This window comes from Trichechus manatus, unplaced genomic scaffold (assembly GCF_000243295.1).
Source record: "Trichechus manatus latirostris isolate Lorelei unplaced genomic scaffold, TriManLat1.0 scaffold00081, whole genome shotgun sequence".
NCBI classification, from domain to species: domain Eukaryota; kingdom Metazoa; phylum Chordata; class Mammalia; order Sirenia; family Trichechidae; genus Trichechus; species Trichechus manatus.
In genome coordinates, this window is record NW_004444017.1 from 6,750,850 (window position 1) to 6,776,708 (window position 25,859).

Genomic DNA, 25,859 nt, shown 5'->3' on the forward strand with positions numbered 1-25,859 from the left:
GGGGGTGGCGGAGGTGGTGGAGGGTGGGGTGGATGCTATTTCCACAGGGAATTCTTAAGCTGAGGGAAAAAAAGAAAGAATGGATGGCACCAGGTTGCTTCCTAAAACTACAGCAAAGCTCTAAGCTTGGACCATCTCCAGCCTTCTTCACAAGAGTGGCACGTGGGAACTCTTGCCATGGAGACAAATTTAAAAACCTGCTCATTTAAAAAGCCAAGGGAACGGTCCTCTTTATGTCTCTTACTTGGACCACTGGGCTGGATTCAGCTGCCAACTGGGAGGCGGGAAGGCAGCGCTCATGTCGGGACTGGCTTTCCCTGTCCTCCCTCATCAAAGATCAGCACTGAACAGAGGATGACAGTCAAGGCCCTCGAGCCTCCTGAAGCCCCACTACTGACTGGACCCACATACCTCTCGCTTGGACTTCTGGGAGGACCTCTCGAGGATGTCGTCACTGGAAAGGTCAGAGTCCTCCGAGATGCTCAGCTGGTGCCGGAGCTGCAGCTCTGCGGGGACGGAGACAAGAGGCAGCATGAGAAGAGTGCTGGTCACAGCCTGGCCAAGCTGTCCCCGCTCCTGCAGTCACTCGGGGACAGTGGGCAAAGGCTTGACTTGTTTCTTTTCCTTTTTTATTGTGGTAAAAAATATATAAAACATAAAATTTGCCATTTTAATCATTTATAAGCATACAACCCAGTGGCATTACCACTATTTATTTCCAAAATGTTTTCATCACAACAAATAGAAACTCCTGTATGCCATTAAGCAATAACTTCCTACTCTCCTCTCCCCTAGCCCCTGGTAACCGCAAATCTATGTTACGTCTCTATGCATTTGCCTATTCTGGGTATTTCATATAAGTGGGATCATATAGTATTTGCCCTTTCGTGTCTGGCTTATTTTACTCGGCATAATGTTTTTGAGGTTCATCCATGTCATAACATGCATCAGATTTATTTTTAGTTTATTATTCTTCTCCCACATTGGGGAGTGAGCAGGTGTGGAGGTGGACACTTGTCCAGGCAGGGGCAGAGAAACACTGAACAGATGCTGCCCCCGACAGCCTGCCTGGCACTTCCTGGCAGCACTACCCTCTGTCCTGCAAAACTAAGGCCCACCTTTGGGATAAGGTGTCTTTAGGAAAGGTACAACCCAGAGTCCACCTTCACCAGTTTTAAGCTGGTTTTTATTAAATGAGAATATGCTCTGTGAGGGAGCAGCGGTGGGTCCGTGGTAGAATTCTTGCCTGCCATGCGGGAGACTGGGGTTTGATTCTCAGCCGATGCACCTCATGCACAGCCACCACCCATCTGTCAGTGGAGGCTGGTGTGTTACTATGATACTGAACAGATTTCAGCAGAGCTTCCAGGCTAAGACAGACTAAGAAGAAAGGTGTGGTGATCGACTTCTCAAAAACAGCCAATGAAGACCCTAGGGACAGCAACTGGTAGTAGATTAGGATAAGGAATAGTCTCTTTCTCTGGCAAGTGTGGAATGAAGTCATTTAAAAATGAAAGAAAAACAAAAACCCTGTGGATCACAACAGTCCAATCTGCAGCTGATCATGGGGATGGCACAGGACTGGGTAGTGCTTCAGGTCGCCATGAGTCGGGGGCTGACTTGACAGCAACTAACAACAACACATGCTCTGTGAACCCACAGTTCAGTTCCCTTCTCTCAACACTGTCAGTATTATCCTAAGAACCCCTTGGCGGGCAGCACATGAAAGGGAATATTTCAAGAACCGAATGACTAAAGCAGGCACATCTTACGCTCTGTGCCATGAGGGGGCATCTCCTGGCTGGCGACATACCTGCTCTCACCATAGGAAACATCTTGTGCTTCCCCGAGTCCACGGTGGCCCCGCTGGAAGGAGTGCTGCAGCAGGACTTGTCATCACCCTTCTTCTTCTTGTCCTTCTTGTACCCAGAGAAGACGGACTTCCACAAGGACTTGGGCTTGGCAGTGGCTTCCTCCAGCAGGCTTGGGCTGGGTTTCTCTGGGGGCTGGCCCTCGCTTTTGGATTTCTTCTCCTTCTTGTTTTTACGGGGAGAGAAGATCGATGACCTCTTCTTGCTCTTCCCACTGGAGCCCTCGGATGAGGTCACTGAACCGTCTGGACCTCCTGAGTCAGATGGAGGGGACAGGACCTCCTCATTGGTGGCTTCATGCTTCAGCGTGGGCTCCTCAGAGCCCTTGAGGACTGGGCGTTTTGGGGATTCAGGGCCGAGGTCTTTGCCCTTAGAGGGCATGGAGGATGCTTTGCGGGAGGAGCCTCCAGGGATCCTGGAGGCCGCAGCCACCATCTCCATTTCCTTCATCTTATTCAGCTGCTTGGCCATGGCATCTCTCAACGCCTGGCTCTTCACAGACTTCTCCCTGGCTCGCATGCGCTCTTCGGCCAGCTCCTTGGCTTCGGGGGAGACTAAGGGCAGCCCCCTCTTCTGCGGTTGAACCCCGCCCTCCTGAGTAGGCAATCTACCATTCTCCTTGGCCAGGGGTGAGCGGAAGGGCTTCTCGGAGCGGGACCAGCAGGAGGGTGGTGTGAAGAACTTCTCCTGTAGACTTGAGTCTTCTGTCTTGTCATCGTAGGTGTCTTCCACATCATCAGCAAAGGGGATCTCATCCACACTCTCCACAAATGACTTCCGCACCTCCTCTCTCGGGGGCTGGGCAGGCTCTCGGGGGGGCCGCATAAACGGGGGAGGTGGGGGAGGTGGGATAACTGAGGCCTTGGGCTCACCTTCCCTGGGCTCGTAAATCTGATATGGCTTCCTTTGAAGGGTTGCGGGCTCCTCGTCCCGGGGAGGGGGCGGGGGCGGGCTTGAGGGTGGAGTGAGCATGGTGGAGTCTGAGGTGTTGAAGCTCTGGCTGCCCAAGGTCTTCATATTGGAGGAGCTCCCATGGAGGCCCAGGCCGGAGCTGCTGGACAGGTCTTTCCTCTCCTCATGGGAGCTTTTCAGCTCTCTGTCAGACGGGGACTTAGGAGTCAGCAGTGTGGGCTGGTCACCATCTGGCTTTTGCAGGGCCAGCCGTTTAGGAATAGATGGTGGTTTTAGAAGATGGAGTCCCTCATCCTGAGGGGATTTCTCAACGGAATAGGATTTTAGGGATACTGGTTTAAGGGCAGGCGAGATGAAGCTGGGCTCCAGCCTCTTGCTCCGATCCACAGGAGTGAGTCCAAGGCTACGGCGGATTTCAGCGCTCTTCAACCAGAACTCTTCCACCAAGTCGTTTCGCGTCAGGGCCTCATCCACGGCAAGAGGACTGCCCAGTTTCTCCTTGTTGTCATCTTGGCTCTTCATAGCAAGCGAGGTCAAAGGGGTGGATGTTTTGGCTGGAACAGGTTGGAAGCGTATGGGGGACTCTGTTGGGGATGGAATGGTGGCCTCGGAGGAAGGCTGAGGCTGGGAGCAAATGGGGAGCTGGGTGGAGGGGGTGGTGGAGGTGGCTGATGGGGACACCTGCTGAGAAGCAACTGGGGAGGCAGGTGTCCTGGCTTCTGGCAGCGCCACTGGCTGGGAGCGGATGGGAGAGGGCACGACTGTCTGCTCTGTGGGGACTTCAGCTCTGGACTTCTCTTTGGGGAGCAGAGGCTCAGGGAAAAAGCGCTCCTCTGGGGATTTCACCTTGTAGGCAACAGAGGCAAATGGGCTTCGGGCACCCTATAGAAAGAGAAGGTATATATAGAAGCTGCTTAGAAGGCAAGGGTTTCAATGGTCAGCCAAAGCCCCTTGGGGAACACTCTCTCTCAAAGGGCCTGCGTTTGTTGAAATATATTCTTCTCTACTTCCTTTTTAGCTGTTATTCAAATGTCTTCAGCATACCATGTCTCACTTTCTACTCTATTTGTTCAATTTTAGAACCACTATACTCAATTTGAACAGAGCGAGCTTTCAGGGTTTGGTTTATCTCAAACACACCCTGTGTTCTTTGCTCACTGAAATAAACACTGGCCCAAAAGATACTAATGAATTCAACTCTCCCCTCCCACCAACAACCCCAGAGCTCCAAGTCCCTTGATGGATGAACATGGGGCCAGCACTCTAAGAAGATTTTAAACAGTCACTTATTACAGTCTGTAAAATTACAACCAAATTGTCCTTCCCAGGCAAATAAAAGATCTGTGCAGACATTCCTGCACTAAACCTCATTTCACCCATCTTAGGGTCTCAGCAAAGCCCGCTGCCCCATTTCACAGATGAAATCACTGAATAGTTAACACACTTCCTAAAACCCCAAAGATCAAGTCATTAGCAGACTCAGGTCTTGAATTCTGGCTTCCCTCCCGGGTCTGTCCCCGAGATAGTGTGTTCCACAGCACATGCTATTATGATCTATTTACATAGCATTCTTCCATGTGTGGTTCACACACCATTGGTAATCTGGATAAACATTTTGATTTTTAATAGTCCTGCATTTATTTTAACATAATATTAAGAAAAAATGCATTTGTCATATCAAACCAATGATTCCACAAAGATTACTGCTTTAATTTTAAAATATATTTATTATTAAGAGGAAAGACAGTGCTTACAGGACACTGAGCTTCTGTTAAAGGTTAACGGAAAAATACGAGAGCAGTTAATGGTGATGAACAACATGATGAATATATTTAATAATCACTGAACTGTACATGTGAAGATTGCTGAAATGGCATATGTTTTATTACCTATGTATTTACCACATGCGTGTGCTTGCATGTGCACACATACATACACAAAGGTGTGGCATGTGGACATGACTAAGAGTGAAGGCAGTGGTGGGATGACTGGAGTATGTGTGGAGCAGCGGTGGGGAAATTCCACTCAGACTGTCTCCCTGCCAACGAGGACTGAGCCATAAACACAAGGCAGTGCCTGTTTTCAATAGCTCCACTTAGCATGCTGAGGAGGGAACATTTTTTAAAAATTTCCTCATAATGAGGAGGCCAACAGGCTCCTTCACCTCCAGTCTTCGTGTGGTGTTCACCAGGGGCCCTAAGACGAGAGAGCTGGTTTGTCTACTTGGGGTCGTATTGGTTCTCTGTCAACCATAGTGAGTGCCAAGCACTTACCTCTGCCATGGGGCTGTGGACTGCAGAGAACCCAACAGCTTGTTCCTGAGGGGACTGGATGGGGCTAGAGACTTGGGAGGGACCTGAAAAGAATGGATACTGGGATTTACAACAGAAAATCCACCTCATTCAAACTAAGAGGGCTCCTGTCCCAGCCAGCTGTGCAGCAGGCGACTCACTGGCCATTTTCAGAGATGGGAAGGAGATCAGAGGGCCAAGCTGAGGTAGCTCAGCCCTGTTCCTGGGTCTGCTCCTCATACTCTTCTTATGGAGAGAAGAGGTCCTCTCAGAAGTGATGAAATTTCTGGAATGTGTTTTCCCAGAGGGTTGCACAATTCTTCTGTTAGTACTCGTCAGTATTGTTGTCAGGAGTGTTGACTTTTTTTCATGTTTATGATCTTGCCCAAAGCTTTGAGACATACCTTCTACTTTTTCATATCCCCATGTAACTAACAGGGAAGGGACCACTGGCCAAAGCCATTTGCGGGTGCCTCTGCACTCAAATGTTAACCAAAAGGTCGGCAGTTCGAACCCACCAGCTGCTCTGTGGGAGAAAGATGTGGCAGTCTGCTTCCGTAAATATTACAGCCTTGGATACACTATGGGGCAGTTCTACTCTGACCTATAGGGTCGCTGTGAGTTGGAATGGACTCAATGGTAGTGGGTGGGTGGCACAGGGAAGGTGGAGGAGGGGGCAAGAGTAATGTTGGCATTGCAGAGCAGGTGTGGTGCTGCTCTGGTGGCCCTGCATCCTTGGTGCTACACTTATCCTCAGCGGGCTCTCAGTAGGAATCCTGGAAGCCATTTCTCCTGCCAAGAACAACGTACTCACCTCTCTCTTGTCGCTTTGGTTTGGGGGGTGGCTTTTCCTCCTCATTTTCTGATACCCTCAGCTCCAGCTCTGCCTCTACCTCTTCCTGGTGCCGCAAGCGAAGCTCAGTTTCAGCATCCGACGGGATATCATCAGACCAGTGCTGATCTGGCAGAGGGAAGGGAGCACACAGAATCGGGTCCATGCTCAAGTGGGTTCATGCTCCCTTTCTCATCTCTTTCCTTCTTCAGAGAACAGCCCAATCACAGACCTCACAACTGCCTGAGGTCTGGACCAGACACTGCAATCCCTGCCTCTTACCTGGGGACAGACCCTGCCTACTGGTCCGCACAGAGCTTCTGAGAGACTCTCCTGCTTCTTTCCCCTGGCCTCAAAGCACATTATTCTCTGCAATATGGTGGTCCCATGAGAGCTTGTGGTGCTCCATGTTCTTTTTAAATACAGCAGCAATGATACGTGACAGGCCACAACAGAAAGAAAAGCACTGGTGTGCCTGTAGAGGGCAGGGCCTGGCTCCAAGGACTCACTTGACCGTGTGATTTCCCTCCCTTCACCAGTCTCCAGCCCCACAATCCCAATACCAACATCTATGCTCCCTCACAGTCTGCCCTGCACTTTTCTTCTCATTTTCTGCCCAGCCTAGTCCCTGCTCCTTTTTCCCCAACCAACTATGCTATTAATACTTGAAATACCACCCCTTACATCTAGCTTTCAGAGGGCGTCCACTGTATACTGTAACTGTAAAAGACCCTGTATAAAGCCCCAAACCCACTTGGGTCCTCAACCACAATTTAACAAATGCAGGCTAAGCTGAACGGTGGCTTACAGGTGCATGAAATGATACACACTCCAAGCTAGTGGCAGAGCAAGGAACAAGTCAGGAGACTTAACAGCTGCCTTTTATGAGCTCCATGTTTTTGCTTTATTTGTGCATTTTTTGATCCTCCCTGAGTTCAAAGCACTGTGGCCCTGTCTCTGCGATGGAGAACAGGCGGTCACCGTGGCAAAGAGGGGAGGCTCTGGGGTCCCCCGTACCATCATCCAGCTCAGCACCAGTGTCCCCTGTGTCCCCATTCTCCGCTGCCTCCCCTTCTATCTCTGCAGGCTCCGAGTCCACATCTTCTTCCAGGTTATTCTCATCAAATGGGACTGCAAAGCAGAAACGTTGAAGGAAAGAAAAGGAAAGACAGACAGACAGCCTCTACAGGTGGGAAAGAGGTATTGGTTTTCTCAGGGCCGTGATGTCAAGGAGAAGGGAGAAGGAAGGCTCTGAATGTTTGGATCCCAAGGCAGAAGTCAGTCAGGGCTAAGGGGAGCTTTCTAAAAGTAGCATGGGTGCTGGGAGGGCCTAGGGCCTTCCTGAACACCTGAGACTAGCATTTCTACACTCTAGAAGGGTCAAGTGGACAGAAAAGAGCAGCTTAAGGCCTGGTCATCTCTCCTGTCTCCCTCCAGAGGCTGCTTGTAAGAGACTCAGGTCTGAGAAGAACAGAAGGGCAAGGCCGCCTCTCCAGGCCCAGCAGCACTGGCCAGCTGACAATGCAACATTAACAATGGCTCCCGATTATTGAGGGTTATGTGCCAGGCACTGTGTCAACTGCTTCACATGCCATGAGTCACTCAATTCTCATAATACTCCACTTAAAAGGGACCATTTCTAATTCCATTTTTCAGTGAGAAGGCTGAGGTCCAGAGACCTTAGGTCATTTGCTCCGTCATGCCGCTCATCTAGCACTCGCAGCCACCTGAGTTTTGTGGACAGCTGACACACTATGAGTGACTAAAGGGACTCCTGAGGGCCCTCCCCTTTCAACTGGCAGAGGGTGCAGCTTCGCTCAGGTAAATTTAGAGAAACACTCTTTGAAAGCACAGGGAGAGGGCTGAGGGCATATGTAAAGTTCATTTTCTGGAGTCAAGGGTAGCCCTTCAGTCCTGCAAAATGAGGCAAAGCTCCAATCAACTTCATTTCTCCTGAGGTGGGACCAGCCCCTAAACACAAACACACACACACACACACACACACTCTTTCTCTCCTTCACCTCCACACACACACACACACTCTTTCTCTCCTTCACCTCCACACACTTAGAATCTATACTTACAGTTCAGAGTAAGAGAAAGCAATTAAGAAAAGAAGGCTGTAAAGTACCAGTACTCCCAGAGACTAACAGTACTCATTTGTCAGGAGTACTGACATGTATTTGCCACAGGTTTCTTCTAGGGTTCTAAGAGTGGTCACTTTCAAATCATTCCTTAAAGGCTTTCATTTCAGGAGAAGGCGTTATGCCTTGGTTTGTATGTATAGGTACCTGTGGACCACAGCCCGAGGCAGGGTGGGTAGCAGAGGAATTGGATGCTGCACAGTTGGATGGATTTCGTGCTGAAAACAGGAGAGGGCAGGCCACATAATGACCTGTCCACAGTATAACCTAAGGAATCTGCACCCCCAACATCTTCAGGATGTGCAGAATGAGTGTAGGAGAAATGGGGGGAGTGGCCACCGCAGCAGAATTATAATGAAAATCAAGGAAGTGACTGACTTTAAGGGTGGGGTAGGGAGGCAAGGGATTGTGATTGGGAAGGGGCACCTCAAAGATGCTGGGAAGATTTCCTGTCTCGACCTAGGTGGTAGTTACATAAGTTTTTTACATAGTGTGTCTTTAATAATTCCTTATACTGGACATTTCTCTTTTATGCACAGCTTAACAACAAAATGACAGTTAAAATCTAGTCTTCAGAGAATTATAGGAAATTGGTTTGAAATAGAAGGATAGTCCAGGTTATGGGGAAAAAACAGGGTTTTCCAGGTAAGTTGTAGGTTGGCACACAGTTAACATCACATTTCCCCTTTTGAGATACCAGAGCAGCCGGTGGAGCTGCGAATACCCAGACACTGTCTCCCTGTCTATGATGATGGCATTAGCTGAGAAAAATACCGGGGAATGAATCACTCAGCTATTTCTATGGGTTTAAAGCCTTTGTGGGACAACACAGCTTTTGGTCACTTAGGAAGACTGTTCATCAAAAACCAGGGAGAGGGACTTCTGAGGCACATACAAAAACCCCACCAGAAGGCACTCCCCTCTTCTGAGCCCCTCTTCACACCTGAGCTCTATACTTGGACAATGAGTTGATCACTACATGTTATCAGATAGTTATCTTTCGTCCCCTAGAAATCCTTCTCCTTGGACAGTCACCCCAAGCTGGTAGCCTGAGGAGGGACATGGTCATCTGGCAGGCCCAGGCTCTTAGAAGGCTGACAGACAAAGACCCAGTGAGAACAGAACCTGGGCTTGTCCCGTGGAGAAGGGCCAGTGCCAGGTATGTTTGCTTGAATGGACCTGTGAGTGCCTGAGCACTGAGATGGCAATTTCACACTTTTGTTGGCAAGTCAACTGGAAGCCAGCACCAAGCAGACCACTACAGAGGACTCCCCAGTCTGGCTAAGGTCAAGGTACACTGGATCAGACTGATTCCAGCCCTGGTCACTCGGTGCTTGAAGTGGTTCTCCTACTGAGAGCTTATACTAAGAAATGCCTGCTGCGGGGTCAGGAGAGTAAGAAGTCTACACTCCTTGGAGGTACCTTGAAAAGAATGTAATTGTCACATATATCAAAAAGCAAACAAGGTGATAAATATCGATGCAACAGCAGCAGACGTTGAATGAGACGCAGCTTAAAGGGTGGAAGTGAGGATTAAATCCGGGTTAAGATGGAGCGCAAGGTGCTAGAAGCTGCCACGTGAATGGATAAGCCACACACTATGAAAGCCAGGAATTGCTGACATACTCAGTGCTTGTTTGGTTGATTTCAGCTGCCAGCTGGGATGTGATCCCAGCTGAAGTACTGTCACCTCAGCTTCGTCCAATCATCCTACAGACACAAACTAATTAGAAGAGAGGGGTCAGCAGGTTTTATTCAGAACCAATGGCCTAGGTTCAGCTGAACTACATATTAAATGAGGTCTTCTCTCTCCTTGTAGTTCCTGGGTGGTGCAAATGGCTAAGCACTCAGCTACTAACTGAAAGGTTGGCGATTTGAGCCCAACCAGAGGCACCTCAAACTGGAAACACTGGTGGTGTAGTTCTTAAGTGCTACGGCTGCTAATCAAAAGGTTGGCAGTTCGAATCCACCAGGTGCTCCTTGGAAACTCTATTGGGGCTGTTCTACTCTGTCCTATAGGGTTGCTATGAGTTGGAATCAACTCGATGGCAATGGGTTTGGTTTTTTTTTTAGAGCTACCTCAGAAGAAAGGCCTGGTGATCCACCTCCAAAAAGAAAAGCCCTATGGAGCACAGTTCTACTCTGACACACATGGGGTCGCCAAGGGTGGGAACTGACTCAACAGCAGCTGTTTTTTGTTTGCTCTCTCCTTAGGGCTCTGTGGGAAGGCACTTCCTGAGTGTGTGCGTGTATGTCTATTTCCTGCAGCTAGTGAGGACACAGATGGATTGGTAAGAGGCTGGTGGTAAAGATCTATGAGCTCCAATTCTGTCCATCCCAGAAGTAACCGTGAGGACAGTGAGGTTCTCAACTAGGGGACGACACTGCCTTTCTTTAAGCCACGTCTGACAATGTGCAGGGATATATTCTGGTTGTCTTAATGATCAGGTGGAAGTAGATGATGCACTCCTGACGTTTCCATGGCGGAGGTCAAGGATGTTAAACATCCTGCAATGGAAAAACTGTTCTACCCAAAACGCCAATAGTCCTCTTGTTGAGAAATACGTCTCCAGAAAAATCTAGGAAGGCCAACTAATGCTTTTCAACCATCTCTTGGCCTAAGTATCTCAAGTGATATCAGCACCTCAGTCCGAAGATCCAGCTGATGTCAACCCTGGTTGTCAACCCTGTGCCTCTATCTTCAGCTGAACAATGTCCTCCAATCCTCCCCTCTTCCCTTCTCAGTGATACTTTTTCCATAAGCACCCCATGAATTTGGATTGTATCCTTCTCTGATACTTTCACTGGAGTATTAGCTGATTTCTTTACTTTCATGCCCAATTGCTAAACAACCTGATTTTTATGGACTTCAAACCTCAGTGCAAAAAAAGTTCCTTCAACCTGGAAACCTACACAAAAACAATTAAAAAAAAAAAAAAAAAAAAAAGAAAAAAGTTTGTCTCTGTCCTAGCGACCATAGCGTTGCCCTGGGTCTTCCCGGAGGACGCAGGTGAGCGGCTGGTGCATGCAGCGACGCTGTCTAGGTGACGCATGCACGTGCCCCTGCCCGCTCGGCTGGGCCCCACATGCACTACACGACAGGACCAGCGCTCTAGTGTTAAGGGACCAGCAGAGCTGCCAAGAGAAAGAGAGGTTATGGTGAACTGGGAGAGAACGAACATCACCAGACTACCTCCGGAGAGTGTCTCCAGCCAGGCCTGCACTGCTGCGCGGCGGACGGAGGGAAGGTCGGGCGCTGAATTTAAAAGAGACGATAAACACAGAGTTACACAGGAGGAAGGGTTTCCACTGAGGAGAGCTGAGGTCATTCCTAAAGTCCAAAACAAGAGAAGCTGAGATAACATTACAACACAAAGGCCCGTTCCAGCCCTGGAGAGGGGTCGCAGTCCCGTTGCTGGCCTACGTGACAGGTATTCAGGATGCGGAGAGGAGAGAGAAAACACAAGTGAGCTCCCCACAGGCTGGACGTCCCACAGCTACCCCCACTGAGCAGGCCAGTTTGGTGCTCCGGGTCAGAAGCATCTCTTACTCTTCAACTTCAGCGTAGCTGCTGCGCGTTTATACTGCTGCAAAAGGAGTTAACAGAGCGTTGGTCTTGCCTGTAGGTGGAGATCTGGGACTGGGCAGGATCAAACGTGCACTGTTTCTAAGCTTCACAAAGGCAGGGACCACCTTTGTACACTTGGCACCTTGCGGGGCGTGTGGCTCAGCGCAAGCGCTGAATGAATACATGAAGGTATGTGCGTGAGCGGCAGAAGTTTGGAAGACGGGTACACGGGGGACGGGAGGGATGGAGAACGAGATGCAGGCTCCACATTCCTCAATAGTCTCCACTTTTTCCTTTTATTGCTATTCCATAAAAGAAGCCAGAATAAGGTACGTGACAATCCTCCTGTTGAAAACACACCACCTAACCTAAAACCTAGAGTTGGAAGTTACAAGGCCTCCTGATATGAATCTCTTCCTAAATCCTCTCTCCCGTTCAACACATGCTCCCCACCCCACCTACCTACCGATGCACATTTATACCCAGACACACTCTATGAGGAGAGCACCAGGAAATTTTACAAAGTGGGGAAGAGCAACCCTGCCTGGAAAGATGGGGGTAGAGGGGGTGGGGGTGGGGGACAAACAAACTCTTGGTTTTCCAAAGGTCAGGTTCATTTCACTATTTTGCATCAATGGAGACAGAGCCAAGGACCTCTGAATCCATGGAGAACTTTACATATCCTCACATAAGAGTTAAGGGCAGGCGTCCCGATTAACATCAGCAAAGCATATGTGCTGGCTCTTGTGATCTAACCAATGGCTTTGGCCCTAACAGGAAAGCCCTCTGCAGCAGTGAGAGGGGGAGCAGGGGTCAGAGGGGCAGGGGAACTTGGATCCTGGAGCAGTTACCTCTAGAAGTAGAGGACTCAGAGGTCGGGACCATTTGCTCCTCCTCCTCTTTCTCACGAATGTGTGTCCAGTGTACATCAGCCTGGATCTCCAAGGGATCCGCGGGGTTTAGGATCTGCTGTAGCCTCTGGTTCCCGGCTGCTAAGCCAGGTGCGAGGAGTGGAGGAGATGAGGGAGGGAGAGACGAGGAGGAGGAAGGAAACAGGAAAGAAACAGCCATGGGAGGAGGGGAAGAAACGCCACAAGAAAGGAAACAGAAAGAGAAGTTACAGTATTTCCCAGGATCAGTTTGAATCAGAAAGAAGCAAAATGGAGAGGGTGCCCACATTCACGCACGTGAACAACTTCTACCCGCTCGAGCTGATTTAGTAATTTGCAATGAGGAGGATTACATGTTCCAACTCCAATGCAGAAAGAACTCTCTCTTCCGACGCTCTTTTCATCCCAAACTGCATTTAAGGGCCCAAACTGCCAATTCCCCAAAAAAAAAAAAAGAGCAGAACACAGCAGGCCTCTGAAGGCCCACCTCTCTAGGGTCCCCAGGTCCTCCGCTCCATCACCCATCACAGCACAGGACCTGAGGACGCACTGCTCGTGCCTCCCCAACCCCTGTCAGTCACGCGGCACAGTGCTTACCACCACCTGCCACGCCGACAGCTTCTCCTTTGAAATGTAAGCCAAATGACAAGAGAGGTGCGATGGGACAGTGTCATTTTGCCACACAGCGGCCAACTCACACAGAAGTGTACTTTGTCAGTACTTTAGTTCTTTTCTCGTGCAGCTAGAGCTGCTGTTAGAGAGAAAAAACATCCCCTCCCATGACAGGCCTCATGCTGCATGCTAGGTCTGTGACAGGACACAGATGGGAGGAGAGAATGGAGTCAGGGGTGGCTATGGCTGGAGGAGGAAGCACAGCTCTGCTGTGTACATTCCCAAAGCTTGGGAGTGCCTGGGTGGGACTGAGACCAATACTTCTCTGCTCTTCCTGAGGTCAAAGCCCTTTTCCTTAAAACTATGTTGGTGCCCCACAGATGCCCTCTTGGAACAAGACCTCGTTTCTCAGCTAAACAAAAGCTTACCAGCAGCCCCTTCCTTTACTCTTGCTGTTAGAGCCCAAGGGGTCCGTAGGCAGCCCCTGCCCTGTGGGTGCTTAGATCATGCCATAGAGTTGGGTTAAAATAAAGGACAGCAACTGGCGGGGGGCACTAGCGAAGGGAGGGTGGCTTCTCAGGAAGCAAGAGCTGGTGCCAACTGATCTGAAGGACTCTGGGCAGAGCTTGCTTCCACCTGGGTGTGCACGTGAGCCCTTCCCTTAACAATCTGACTGGGTAACCTGGCTTTGCCCTCAGTCTCCATAATGGCATCCCTTTAATTTTCAAGTCACAGAGAATGTGGTATGGACAGAAAGTACCAATAAGATGGCCAAATGTGGGTGCTGACACTATGCTGTTACATATGGAGTTTTAGCCCCTCATTTCCTCCCTTATTGGAGCTGCTGGTTTCTATAGATTTGTGGACTTTTCCTAAGGTCAACTTGCCTTTGTGGTGCTGTATTAGGCTGAATCACAGCTAAGTCACCAAACAGCCTGACTGTCTTAGATAGGATTGAGGATGGTGAGCAAACGAGAAAAATGTAGCCCCTTATCTTCTATGCAATCAAGGGAAGAGAGTTATTCTTCTGGGTAATGTTCTGCTTTCTGTTAGTAGGTGCAGCCATGAGGACTTACCACCAGTAGGAAGCCAACATCTCCCGCTTTCTCAGGGAAACATTAAAAGGGCACAGTGGGGGAAAGCGCTGGGCACTTGTGGTGGTGGAGAAGGCCCCGCCACCTTCAGAGCTGTGGCTGTGATGTAAGGTGTTCTGCATTAGAGAAGAAGCTGGGTCTTGACTGGATGAGAGGAACTTAAGGGGGACAGCTGGGGCCACATTCAACAAGGCTGTTTCTGGAATCTTCTCTGACTTCTTCTGAAATCTCTTTTGACTCACGTGCTACTTTGTACATTTACAAGACTGTCTGGGAAGGGTGGGCCCAAAGACAGGGGCCTGGCTAGGTATATGCCAAAGCCTGTCAGCACAGCTCTATAAAACACAGGTATTTTCATGTGGGATCTGCTCTTGGAGGCAAATTTTGGATGGCTGTTAGGGAGCCAGTGTAGAAGGTGGGCAAGGGGGCAAAGTGGGTACCTTTACATGTACCCGTATCTTCTTCCTTTGAGAGATGCTGGAGCCACTGGCCTTGCTGGAGTTCTTTGTCCCAGGGGCAATACTCCCCTTCTACAGCAGGGGGAGCCAGACACCCACAAACGCAGCGTCAAGAACCCCGCATGGGAATAAATGGAGAGAAAGGGGATGGAGGGAAGGAAAGAGAATAGAAAGAAGAGTTATCTTCAGCTGCAAGGCAATAACGTCCTGTCACTGTCTACACAGGCATGGAAGTCCACTGTCTGAACGAAACATGCACTGGGGCTAGGAACAAACGCCTGTGTCCAGGGACTTACAGAGTCTGGCTGAATTTGTCGGTATGTATTTCTCTAGTTAAAGCCTGTTCCCTGCAGGTTTGGTCTTGACATTAGTTCCAGGTCCAGAAAATGAAGTCTGCATGAGGGAAAAGCAGAGCTAACCTCTCCTGAAAAGGGACCAGGCTTGGACTCCGAGCTGTGCTTGGGGCTAAGAGCCAAAGAGCCCATTAATCACCAGATGGAGGTAAGGATGTCTGAGAGGATGCAAACAAAATACCTTTCCCCTGGGTGAGCTTGGAATGAGCCCATGCACTTTGACTAGCTGGGACACGGAGGTGGTTCCGGGCTCTGTAAACACAGCAGGATGGAGAGAAGAACCCAAGGCTCCAGCTTCCTAGTCCAGTGCCTATCTGCTTCCAAGCCTTTCCCGTCCAACAGTGTGGGGGCAGGGCGGGTTCCTGAGTGCTGACATGCGGGTCCTCCAGCCTCCACGTTGGGAGAGAAGAGCGCAGCAGAACTAGGGAGTCGGAGGAAGTGCCTCACTGACCTTTGACATTTATGCCTGAGAACCTCAGGGTCAGAGGAGAGGATGCTCTCTTCTTGCCTGCCTGGCCTCAGTAGGGTCAGCGTCTGGGCAGCCTTCCATCCAGAGCTACATAGCTCTCTGAGGACAGGTTCAGTAACATGAGCCACCTTGGGGAAGGGCTCTGTGTCCAGTCTATACTCGGTCTTTGCTGCACCAGAGAAACCAGACCTTGGAATGGACTGTGCTGCTGAGCCCATCACATTCCAGGAAAAGCAGAGATAAGCCTAAAGAACAGCAGAGCAACCTGATGCCAATTCCACCAGGCCCGGGGCCATCCAGAATCTAATCTGCTCCTCTGATACTGGGAGGACTGGTGCCCAAAAGGCCATGTCCTTCTCTTTCCTCCCTGCACCTCTGGAGAGCAAGCAGACCATGACCTGATGGGGTGGCATCCTCTGGGGAGTTCAGGCCTCTACCTGCCGTGGTTACCTCATGACCACCCACCAGGCCTCTGTGCAGCCAGGAGAGGGAGACAGTGACCTTCTCTCTTCACAAACGGCAAAAGGAGGCCCAGCAAGTTATTCTTCAATACTCAATGTCACAGTGAGCCAGGGATAGGGACAGAACTGAAGAACTCTGAGTTCAAGGCAGGAGACTATTTCAGAGCCAACCAGTCTGACTTAACAATGGTGCTATGATGCTTCCTCTCAGGACACTGGTCCAAAGACGTTACTCTGAATATCACCAACTTGCCCCACTGGGCACCTAAGGTCACAGCCTCTCTCCCCAGTGATGGTGACTCTGAGCTAACAGGAGATTCAATGCACTCAGCCTCCAATATCCAAGACGAGGAAGCAGGGAACCTTCTAGAAAGCTGAATTCCCTTTCTTTATTAAAATAACTTATTTGACTAAAACTGAAGGGAAAAGAAAGAGAAAAAGAGGACCAGACAAGAATGAAAAACCTAATGTGGATGAAGCCCTTGCACTGCCCCTCTGTTTTCCACTTCTGGTTTTAAGTGAGAATGTGCACAAGGGCCATTACTCCCATGTCGATGGTTTGCTAGACGCCATGGTGTCCTCTCCTCTGCCCCTGAGTCTAAGGCAGAGAGAGCCCTCTGGGTCTCTGTGAGAGGCACGTTCGTGTGACTCCAGCCACAGAAACTTCTTATACTCAGTCACAGCACAGACCAGGGAGGGGCAGGGTCAGGGTCAGGTTAAGAGATTTTTTCCTCACCTTCACTAGACTCTTCCTCCTCCTCCTCATATTCCTCCTCCTCTTCTTCATATTCGTCCTCTTCTTCCTCCTCCTCCTCCTCCTCCTCGTTCCCGGGCTCATAGTTCTTCGAGGCCTCTAGTTCCTCTTCACTCTTTCCTTTCAGAAGAGCATGGATCCTCACAGCCTCCTTCCAAGGGACCCCGCCCAGGTCAGAGGTGGGCAGCTGAGGCTCCTCCTCCTCTTCTTCCTCCATCTCAGACTCGGAACTGCTACAAGGAAATAACCATAACAACCAAAGTGAGGGAATGACAAAAAACGGACAAGGGGGTGGTTAAAAGCCACAATCGGGCAAACGCCTGCTGAGGAGAAACACAGAGAGTACACCATGAGGGGGCGAGCATCCTTCTCTGACACAAGCAAGAAACAGGGAGGGAGGTAAAGACAGTGAGAAGGTAGCAGACATTCTGGGGAAAGATGAAATACACATGTGTAAGTGAACACCTACATAAAAACCAGTTGTTGTTGAGTCAACCCAACTCAAGGTGACCCCGTATGTGTCAGAGTAGAACTGTGCTCCACAGGGTTTTCAATGGCTAATTTTTGGGAAGTAGATCGCCAGGCCTTTCTTCCGAGGCACCTCTGTAAACTTACATAGATGAACAGTCCAGTCTGGTGGGGAGTTTCTATTCAGTAAACTTTATGATCACAGAGTTAAGTTTTGTGCAGGCTTCAGAGGGCAGGGGACTTGTTTTGATATAAACTCATAATCCTGGGAATCAAAACGAAGAGAGTCTCCTTTCACCATGAGCCGCAGTTTGGTTTGAGGAACTCAATTCTGTGTGACTCAGGTCGGGCCGGGAGCCTCTTGTCAGAACCATGGGTGTGGTGGGGAAGGAGAAGAAGGGGCCAAGAGATTTAATTTCACCGCATTCCTTGAGCCCCCACTATGTGCAACCCTGAGCCAGACATTGCGGGGGACACACAGGTAAAGTGGCAGCAAAGGTACCGTTCACTGCAGTGACCATGCAGGGACTATAGGAAAAGGCTGGAAACAAGTGTCCCAACCCTGGGTCATCACTATTGGCTAACAGCTACATCTGCCATGATGTTTCCTTCACAGCACATCATCTAGCTCAACTCAACTACAAGTGAGAACACACTCACCATGACTTATGCAAGCCAAAAACTCGGGCTTCCACCCTCTAGGATCCCACCCTAGTGCATTTTTACCCACCTTCCCTGCCCTGCACAAAGAAGTAGTACAACAGGCAGTACATGAATAAGGGTACACACAGTCCCCAACAACACTGCGGGGCTCCAAGGCATGAGAACAAGCCCAAACTTTACTGCACGAAGGGAGAGGTTTTTCAGACCCGTTTCATGCTCTGGTAATTCCTCAAGAGTCTTTTTCAGGAATGGCTTTGAACTGCAAATACGCATAGCCCTCTGTGAGGAATGGGTACTTGCCCGGGCTGGAGGAAACTGGCTTTCACAATGAAGCCAAAGACTGAGTCTGGCATGGTGGAAACCCAGACCACCAAGCATCAGGCACAGGGGGGCATCAGTCCTGACTTGCTGTGATGAGGGGCTCCCTCTACCCAAAGCAGGGCTGCTCGCAGCCCATGTGTGTGGGTGACAGTGAACCGTGAAGCCCTGTGATGAGGGTAATGAGAACCCACTTACAGCTATTAGTGTCACACCACTTAGTTTTACGACAGCCCGAGTACGGTGGGAGCATAGCAACTGAGGCAGGAGCATAAAAAACACAGCAAAAAGGTTAACCCTTGCTTCTTTGTAAGCTACACACTCAATCCACTTCTGAGAGGCCTTGCTATTTGGTTCTAGAGATCTGAGACAGGCACAACTGCCTCCCTCTCTTTGTGAAGGGCAGAGAAATATCCAACGGGTGTTGCCAACTGTCCCTTACCCGGGCTGGCCAGGCCCCTTACGGCATGTGTGACACACAGCGCAGATTCCGTATCTCAAGGGTCACCTTACGTTCCCTGGTTGCTCCCAGTGCCAGCAAATCTGGTGTGGCCTGTGACAAGGCTGAAGGAAGGGTACATGGGAGAAAGGAATCTGTAGTGAGGCAGATCCCCTTGAACTACAGCCTGGAAACTTTTTAAGAGGGAACAATTCATTATACCGGAAAAAATGCAAAATAGAGAACCAACTTCTCCCTCCCTCTGGGAGGAGAGGGAGACCTCTCAGGATTAAGAAATTGCTCAAAACAGCCTAGGATACAGAGTCCGAGGAGAGATGGGTCCACAAAATCTAGTCACCAAGATCATCCTTCCTCCCCAAATCTACTGCCCGGAAATAATCTTTAAACTTTGAACCAAAACTATCCCATGAAGCCATCATTAAACTAAACAACAGTTTAGCTCAATTAACAAAGTACGTTTGCCTTGAGCAGGGTGCTCTTACAAAGAAGTATCTACTATGAGTTCAAACTGACAACAGTTAATCTAAAGCACAGATGAGAAGTTTAAGGGGCAGAGTGTCTAAATTAATGGTGATGAAAATACATGGGTAGAGACAGTGAGAACAGTGACACAACGTGAAGTATGTAACCAATGGCATTGAATTGTACACGTATCTATTTTTGCATTTGTAGCAATATATGCTTCTGTGTGATTATGTGATCCAGGCCCGCCTCCCCCTTGGCCGCACTCTCTCGCGGGCTGTAGTGCTTGTCACAATGCCTAGCACAGCAAGGATGGGCATGAATGAACCAGTGACCACATTCTGGGAAGGCCATGGCAGGCTCCCACTGGATTTCAGAGTGTCAGGGATGATACCGCCAAAGCCCCTTGGTAAAGCACCCATCAGCAGGAGCAGGCCCTTTCAGTTAGAATAACATCTAGCAAAACTCCGCCCTGCTACAACGCATACTGTTACTCATCCCAAAGCACCTTCCCTGAGTTTTCTCTCAGCTGTCTTATCATTGAGGCTATGATGGGGCCTGGCAGGAGGAAACAAAACCAATGGGTACAGGGATGGGATTCCGAAGAGACAGAGTTTGCTTCAGACTTCAGGGAGCCAAGCAGACGTTCTGCTGTGCCAGAAGAGGAAACCCAAGGATGATGATACTTCATCATAATGGTGAGCACCCACTGAGCGCTGACTACAAGCCATGCAACGCGAAGCACCATGCATGGAGTAGCTCATCTAAACACACAACAATTCTACACCACAGATACCATTATTATTCCCATTTTCACAAATGAGGACACTGAAGCTTAAGAAGCTATGATAATTTGTGTGAGGAGACGCAGCCCAAATTCCCACCCAGAGTCCACACCAGGTCATACTGTGTCCTCTTGGGCGTTCCCCAAAAACCCCAGAGTTCTTCAGGCACTAGTAGCTGTCAAGCAGGCAAACCTAGGAGGAAGACAGTGATTAAGCTCCTAGCTGCTTGGGTTTGAACTGAGAAAGAGGAGAACAGGAATTCAGGGCAGGCCACACCAGGAATCAGGCTGGCTTCTATGTGGAAGACTACTTGAAGCTTTCGGGAGGTTTGCAATGGGAAATGGGGAATGATGGTCTTCACTCATAACCAGAGACCGCATTCTTCCATCCTCTAGGCCATACTCTTATGAGCCCACCACCCTGATAACCGTACAAACATTCTACGGCTAAGCAGACTGCTAGAGACGATGTGTGTTATCCAGCAGTCCACATGGTGGAAATTTAATCCATGCTAAAACTGGCTCTCTGCTCAGCAATGTATTATTGCTTCTGCTGGAAAAGGGAGTGAGGCAGGTGATACGAACAGGCAGGAAGGCTTTCCACTGATTTATCCGCAGCCTTCAAGTGGCTGTTCCTCGTGGTGTTCTTTTGACGGAGAGCAAGCCCTCCGAGGCACCTCCCTCGTTGTGGGAACTCCTCTGCAACCTTAGCTCTTCCATCAGGAAAATGCACCTGTTTGCTCTGTTCTTCTCAATCTTGCTCTTTGGAAAAGTGAGTGTGTAAACACGTACAGAACCTCACTGTACAAATGGGCACTGCCACCATCACACCTGGGGCAAATTATCCTGCACAGACAGTCAGGGAAGAACAACACGAAAACCATAAATCCAGTGCTCCCTGTCTCTGGCCCTTGGTCTCTCCCAGAGAAAATAAAAGTGTTATTTCTAGGGTCTCCTTCAGAAGATAGGCCCCTGCTGCCCTCAGCTGTAAGGAAAGGACACGGAACCAATTACCCGCTGCCATAGAGTCGATTCCGGCTCATAGCGAGCCCACAGGGTTTTCGAGGCTGTGAATCTCTACAGAAGCAGACTGCCCCATTTTTCTCCCGAGGAGAGAACTGGTTTGGAACTGCCAACCTTTCAGTTAGCAGTTGATCGCTTAACCACTGTGCCACCAGGGCTCCTCCTTATGGAACCAGTTAGGCCCAGGAAAAGTGCCTCATCTTTAGGTTCAGGACTTAGAGGCTCTTGTGTGGACTAAGGAGCCCCTCGGTGGTATAAAAGGTTAAGCATTTTACTAACCGAAAGGTTGGCCGGTCGAACTCACCCAGAGATGCCTCGTAAGAAAGACTTGGCAATCTATTTCAGAAAGATCACAGCCATTGAAAACCCAATGAGGCCCAGTTCTACTCTGACACTTATGGGGTTGCCATGAATCAGAACTGACTCGATGGCATGAACTAAATCCTGAACATGATTATAATAACTTGGGGTGCCTGTTAAAAAGATTCCTGGCCTCCACCACAAACCCACCGAATCAGCTACTTCAGGAGAGGGGCCCAGGAAGTTGTTATTTGAATTTATAAACTATGTTATGCCAACTAAGCTAGATGTTACCCAAGACCATGGTCCCTTCAGCCCAGCAATTTGGTCCCTCAAGTAGTTTGGATGTGTCTATGGAGCTTCCATGACCTTTCCTTGTACCAGCTGTGCTGGCTTCCCCAGTATTGTGTACTGTCTCACCCCTCACCAAAATTATCACTTTTCTATCATCTATTTAGTGTTTTTCCATCCCCACTCCCACCCCTCCCTCATAACCATCAAAGATTGTTTATTTTTGTGTGTAAACCTTTTCATGAGTTTTTACAGTAGTGGTCTCATACAATATTTGTCCTTTTGTGACTGACTTATTTCACTCAGCATAATGCCCTCCAGATTCATCATTGTTCTTTCTCGTTGCACAGTACTCCATTGTGTGTATGTACCATAGTTTATCCATTCATCTGTTGATGGACACCTAGGTTGTTTTCATCTTTTTGCTATTGTGAACAACGCTGCAATGAACATGAGTGTGCATGTCTGTTAATGTGACGACTCTTATTTCTCTAGGATATATTTTTAGGAGTGAGATTCCTGGATCATATGGTATTCTATTTCTAGCTTTCTAAGGAAGTGCCATACTGTTTTCCAAAATGGTTGTACCATTTTGCATTCCCATCAGCAGTGCAGAAGAGTTCCAATCTCCCTACAGCCTCTCCAACATTTTTTATTTTCTGTTGTTTTGATTCGTGCCAGTAATGCCAGGGTGAGATGGTATCTCATTGTGGTTTTGATTTGCATTTCTCTAATGGCTAGTGATCATGAGCATTTCCTCATTTGTTTGTTAGCGGCTGGAATGTCTTCTTTGGTGAAGTATCTGTTCATTTCCTTTGCCCAGTTTTTAACTGGATTATTTGTCTTTTTGTTGTTGTTGGATTTTCCTGTGGATTTTAGAGATTAGAACTTTGTCAGATTTGTAACAGCCAAAAATTTTTTCCCAGTCTGCAGATTCTCTTTTTACTCTTTTGGTGAAGTCTTTTGATGAACGTAAGTATTTAATTTTTAGAAGATTACAGTTACCTAGCTTATCTTCTGGAGTTTGTGTCTTGTTAGTTACGGTATATATCTTGTTAATGCCATGTATTAGGGCCTCTAGTGTTGAACCTCTTTTTTCTTCTATGATTTTTATAATTTTTGGCTTTATATTTAGGTGTTTGGTCCATTTTGTATTAGTTTTTGTGTATGGTGTGAGGTATGGGTCCTGTTTCATCTTTTTGCAGACGGACATCCAGTTTTGCCAGTACCACTTATTAAAAAGACTGTCTTTTCCCCATTTGATGGACTTTGGGCCCTTGTCGAAGATCAGGTGACCGCAGGTGGAACAGGAAGATTTGTGATTTTTTTTTTTTTTTTTTACCAAGTATCCCGAGTGATTTTCATTACTAGGGAAATTTGGGAACCATCGCCTTGGATGGTAATTCTCAAGACCTCAGCACCACCAGGGAACTTTTTAGAAATGCATATTCTTGGGCCCCACCCTAGACTTACTGAACCAGAAACTCAGTCCAGCAACTTGTGCTTTAACAAGCCCTCCTGCTGATTCTGATGCACCGAGCCATACCCAATTTCTATCATTTGTCTACCTGTTTAAGGAGCCTAATACAAGATACCTGTATTTTGCTAAGGTCCACAAGGTAATACTGTAATAAACCCACTGCCATCGAGTCAATTATGACTCATAGCGACCCCATAGAGTTTCTGAGGCTGTAAATATCTACGGAAGCAGACTGTCACATCTTTCTCTCGCAAGCTGCTGATGGTTTTGAACCGACAACGTTTCTGTTAGCAGTCAATTGCTTTAACCACTGCGCCACCAGGGCTCCTTAATATTGTAATAGTAATAAGAATAATGATAAAATCTGCTAGTCCCTGGGTGGTGCAAATAGTTAAGTGCTTGACTATCAGCCACAAGACTGGTGTTTTAAACCCACCCAGACACCTAGCAGACAGGCCTGGTGATTCACTTTCAAAAGGTCACAGGCTTGAAAACCCTATGGAGCCATTCTACTCTGCATACTTGAGGTTACCATAAGTCGTAATCGACTCAATAGCAACTAACAGCAACAAAAAAAACGCACGGCCATCAAGTCAATTCCAACTTACAGTAACCCTACAGGATAGAGTAAAATTGCCTCATAGGGTTTCCAAGAAGCAGCTGGTGGATTCAAACTGCCAACCTTTTGTTTAGCAGCCAAGCTCTTAACCACTGCGCCACCAGGACTCCAGCAACTAACAACAACAATATTTATTTGGAGTCCCTGGGTGGTGCAAATGTAAAGGCTGGTGGTTCGAGTCCACCTAGCATCTATTTATTGTTCACTGGGTGCATGGAATTGAGTCAGGTGCTTTTTTTTATTTAATCCTCATAATAAACCTGTGAGGTGGAGCTTTCTTTGTAAGTGAGGAAACTATAAAGGTTAAGTCACTTGCCCACAGTTAGTAGGTGGTAGAGCTAGGCTTCAAGTCCAGGTCTGTTTTACTTCAAAGCTGAGTTCTCAAACTCCACACTTCATGGCCTCCCATAAGCAGAGGCCTAGGCTAAGGGTCCTCCTAAACTCACAGAAGGTGAGGGAGTTCCTGGGCTAGACTGGTTATGTTCTCAGCACTATGTCATCTCTTATCTTCAGGTCTAAACTAACACCTCATCAAGGAAGGACTGAGGGTTGAAAATATGCTTGGTCCTATATCAACCAAACCAAACCCATTGCCATCAATTCTGACTCAGCAACCATACAGGACAGAGTAGAACTGCCCCATAGGGTTTACAAGCAGCAGCTGGCTGGTGGATTCCAACTGCTGACCTTTTGGTTAGCGGCTGAACACTTAACCACTGTGCCACCAGGGTTCTGCTTGGTGCTATAAGGCAGACAAAAAAAAAAAAAAAGGCATTTTCTGCATCTGTACAACTTACCTGGGTGTCATGGACTGAATTGTGTCCCCCAAAAATATCTGTCAACTAGGGTGGGTCATGATTCCTAGTATTGTGTAACTGTGCACCATTTTGTAATCTGATGTGATTTCCTTATGTGTTGTAGATTCAATCACTATGATCTAATAAGATCGATTAGCAGAGATTATATTGATGAGGTATACAACATTGAATAGTGTCTGAAGCCAATGTCTTTTGAGATATAAAACAGAGAAGCGAGCAGAGACACATGGGAACCTCATACCACCAAGAAAGCAGTGCCGGGAGCAGAGCGCGTCCTTTGGACCTGAGGTTCCTGCGCAGAGAAGCTCCCAGACCAAGGGAAGATTGATGACATGGACCTTTCTCCAGAACAGAGAGAGAAAGCGTTCCCCTGGAGCTGATGCCCTGAATTTGGACTTGTAGCCTACTGGACTGTGAGAGAATAAACTTCTATTTGTTAAAGCCATCAACTTGTGGTATTTCTGTTATAGCAGCACTAGATGACTAAGACACTGGGGAAATCAGATGAAATCTGTTGCTTCTGCCTCTAGGCTCTTCACTTTTGTTGTTGTTAATGGGTGTTGTCGAGTCGATTCTGACTCATAGAGACCCCGTGTGACAGGGCAGAACTACCCTATAGGGTTTTCTAGGCTGTAATCTTTATGGACCCAAATTGCCAAGTCTTTTTTCCCACAGAGCCACTAGTGGGTGCAAACCACAGACCTTTCAGTTAGCAGCTGACGTTTAAGCACTGTGCCACCAGGGCTCCTTCTCTTTATTTTTAAGAGGCTGTTTTTCCTTCTGCCTAGCATTTATTTTTATTTTTTCCCAAACAAAAATTTATACATTGTTATGACCCTAATTGCTCTCCCCATACTGTGACAGCACACTCTTCCTTTCCACCCCTGATTCCCCATGTCCACTCAACCAGCTCTTAAACCTCTCTGCCTTCCCATCTCACCTCTGGACAGAAGCTGCCCATTTAGTCTCTTGTATCTACTTGAGCTAAGAGGCACACTCCTCACATCACTTTATGTCCCACAGTCCAGTCCAATCCCTGTCTGAAGAGTTGGCCTTGTAAACAGTTTTAGCTCTGGGCTGATAGAGAATCTGGGGGGCCATGCTTTCCGCGGTTCCTCCAGTCTCAGTCAGACCGTTAAGTCTGGTCTTCTTACTAGAATTTGAGTTCTGCACCCCACTTTTCTCGTGCTCCATCAGGGATTCTCTGTTGTGTTTCCTGTCAGGGTGGTCACTGGTGGTAACTGAGCACCATCTAGTTCTTCTGGTCTCAGGCTGATGAAGTCTCTGGTTTATGCGGCCCTTTCTGTCTCTTGCACTAATACTTTCCTTGTGACTTTGGTGTTCTTCATTCTCCTTTAATCCAGGTGGTTGAGACCAACTGATATATCTTAGATGGCCGCTTGCAAGCTTTTAAGACCCCAGATGTCACTCACCAAAGTAGGATGCAGAACATTTTCTTAATAA

General features: G+C 48.3%; 1 protein-coding gene across 1 annotated transcript in view; it reads right to left on the bottom strand.

The window, feature by feature from the left end:
- Positions 1-25,859, bottom strand: part of MICAL3 (microtubule associated monooxygenase, calponin and LIM domain containing 3) — a 216,887-nt gene that overhangs the window by 24,547 nt on the left and 166,481 nt on the right. Inside the window, exons 21-27 of the mRNA XM_012556919.2 lie at positions 16,692-16,942; positions 12,470-12,607; positions 6,924-7,037; positions 5,889-6,035; positions 5,057-5,139; positions 1,814-3,665; positions 412-506 (exon numbers count right to left, since the gene is read on the bottom strand). Of these exons, the coding sequence (XP_012412373.1) occupies positions 412-506; positions 1,814-3,665; positions 5,057-5,139; positions 5,889-6,035; positions 6,924-7,037; positions 12,470-12,607; positions 16,692-16,942 (2,680 nt within the window). The remainder of the gene's footprint in view (positions 1-411; positions 507-1,813; positions 3,666-5,056; positions 5,140-5,888; positions 6,036-6,923; positions 7,038-12,469; positions 12,608-16,691; positions 16,943-25,859) is intronic.